Raw genomic sequence first — 1,475 nt, forward strand, 5'->3', positions numbered from 1 at the left:
CGCGCCGATACGCCTGCGACCTCGATGGCTTGCATCCTACTGCTATTACGAACAGGCACGTTACTGCCCCTCGGTTTGACCTGATGGCTCGCATCCTACTGCTACACGAACACGAACACGAACACGAACACGGAAGCTGGTATCTTACTACTGTCCTACCGACCTGCACGCACTGCCCTACGTACCGACAAGCCTTGTGCCGATACGCCTACGAGCCGAATCTGTCGCTGGCATTGTACTGCTACCTACCCGAACCGATAAGCCTCGTGCCGATACGCCTACAAGATAACCCGTCGCTGGCACCGTACTGCTACCGTCCGAACTTGCTGCCGAAGCTCTCTGCATCTGATACCCGAATTATCCTAAGCCGCCCGAACCTGTCGCTAGCATTGTACTGCCGCCGCCGAAGCTATTCGCATCCGATACCCAGACTGTCTTAAGCCGCCCGTCGCTTGCATTGTACTGCTACCTGAACCGACAAGCCTCGTGCCGATACGCCTACAAGCCGAACACAACTAGGTAGAGCCTCGCTCCCTAGACCCCCAAACCCGTCGCTTGCATTGTACTGCTGCCTGAACCGACAAGCCTTGTGCCGATACGCCTACAAGATGCCCCGTCGCTAGCACTGTACTGCTACCACATGAACTGATAAGCTCCGTGCCGATTCGCCTATGGAACCCAAACACGTTGCTAGCACCGTACTGCTACCCGAATCTAATAAGATCCCGTGCCGATATACCTACGGAACCTACGCTGGCACCGTACTGCCACCGACAAGAACCTACCTACGATACGAATACTGCACCGCACTAATAAGAACCTACTAAGAATATGCCTTACTACGACCACGAACACCGTACTAACCATACTATACTGCCGTTTAGGCCGATAAATACTGCCTAAAACGCCCATTTTGGACCAAAAATTGGGGTAATTTTTTAGGGGGACCTGGAGTATAGGAAGGGAAGGCCGTAGAGCTGCTAGAAGCGAGAAAGGGACTATACAAGCTTCAGCAATGCGTCTCCAAGCGGCGAGGACAGGAGTGTAGCTGGCGACGGAAGCTAGGCTATACTTTAGGCCTAACAAGTTAGTAGCCTAACAATTAAATATAGAAGGACCGAACTGGAGGAGCCTGTGCAACGGAGGACGTAGAAGGGCGGAGAAGGCTAATAAATTTTTTTTCCCGTATTGGGTTTTTTTTTAGTATATATAACACGATATGCCTCGCAGGAGCTCGGAAGTAAGGGGGGGGTACTGTTACGGGACTCACACGCTCTCACGTCCCTGCGCGTTTTGACGTTCTTAACCCGTGCTCACGTTCGTCCCGAGACACCTACGCACGTTCCCCTACAACCCCTATTTATACCCAACCTGGCACACAAAGAATCTTCTTCTTTATCCAAATGTCTTTGTATTAACCACGCATAGTTACGCGTACGTAGCCTTCTTCAATTACTACCCTGTTTAGTACATTG

The 1,475-nt window shown here is 51.6% G+C and overlaps 1 protein-coding gene across 1 annotated transcript; it reads left to right on the plus strand.

Moving 5' to 3' along the window:
• Nucleotides 1–287: 287 nt before the first annotated feature.
• Nucleotides 288–900, plus strand: K441DRAFT_672317 (uncharacterized protein; the record flags this gene model as incomplete). Its single annotated transcript, XM_067650536.1, has 2 exons — nt 288–440; nt 740–900. A coding segment is annotated over one exon (153 nt), but the record flags the coding sequence as incomplete, so codon positions are not given.
• Nucleotides 901–1,475: the final 575 nt, after the last annotated feature.

Source organism: Cenococcum geophilum (assembly GCF_001692895.1).
Source record: "Cenococcum geophilum 1.58 unplaced genomic scaffold K441scaffold_241, whole genome shotgun sequence".
NCBI classification, from domain to species: domain Eukaryota; kingdom Fungi; phylum Ascomycota; class Dothideomycetes; order Gloniales; family Gloniaceae; genus Cenococcum; species Cenococcum geophilum.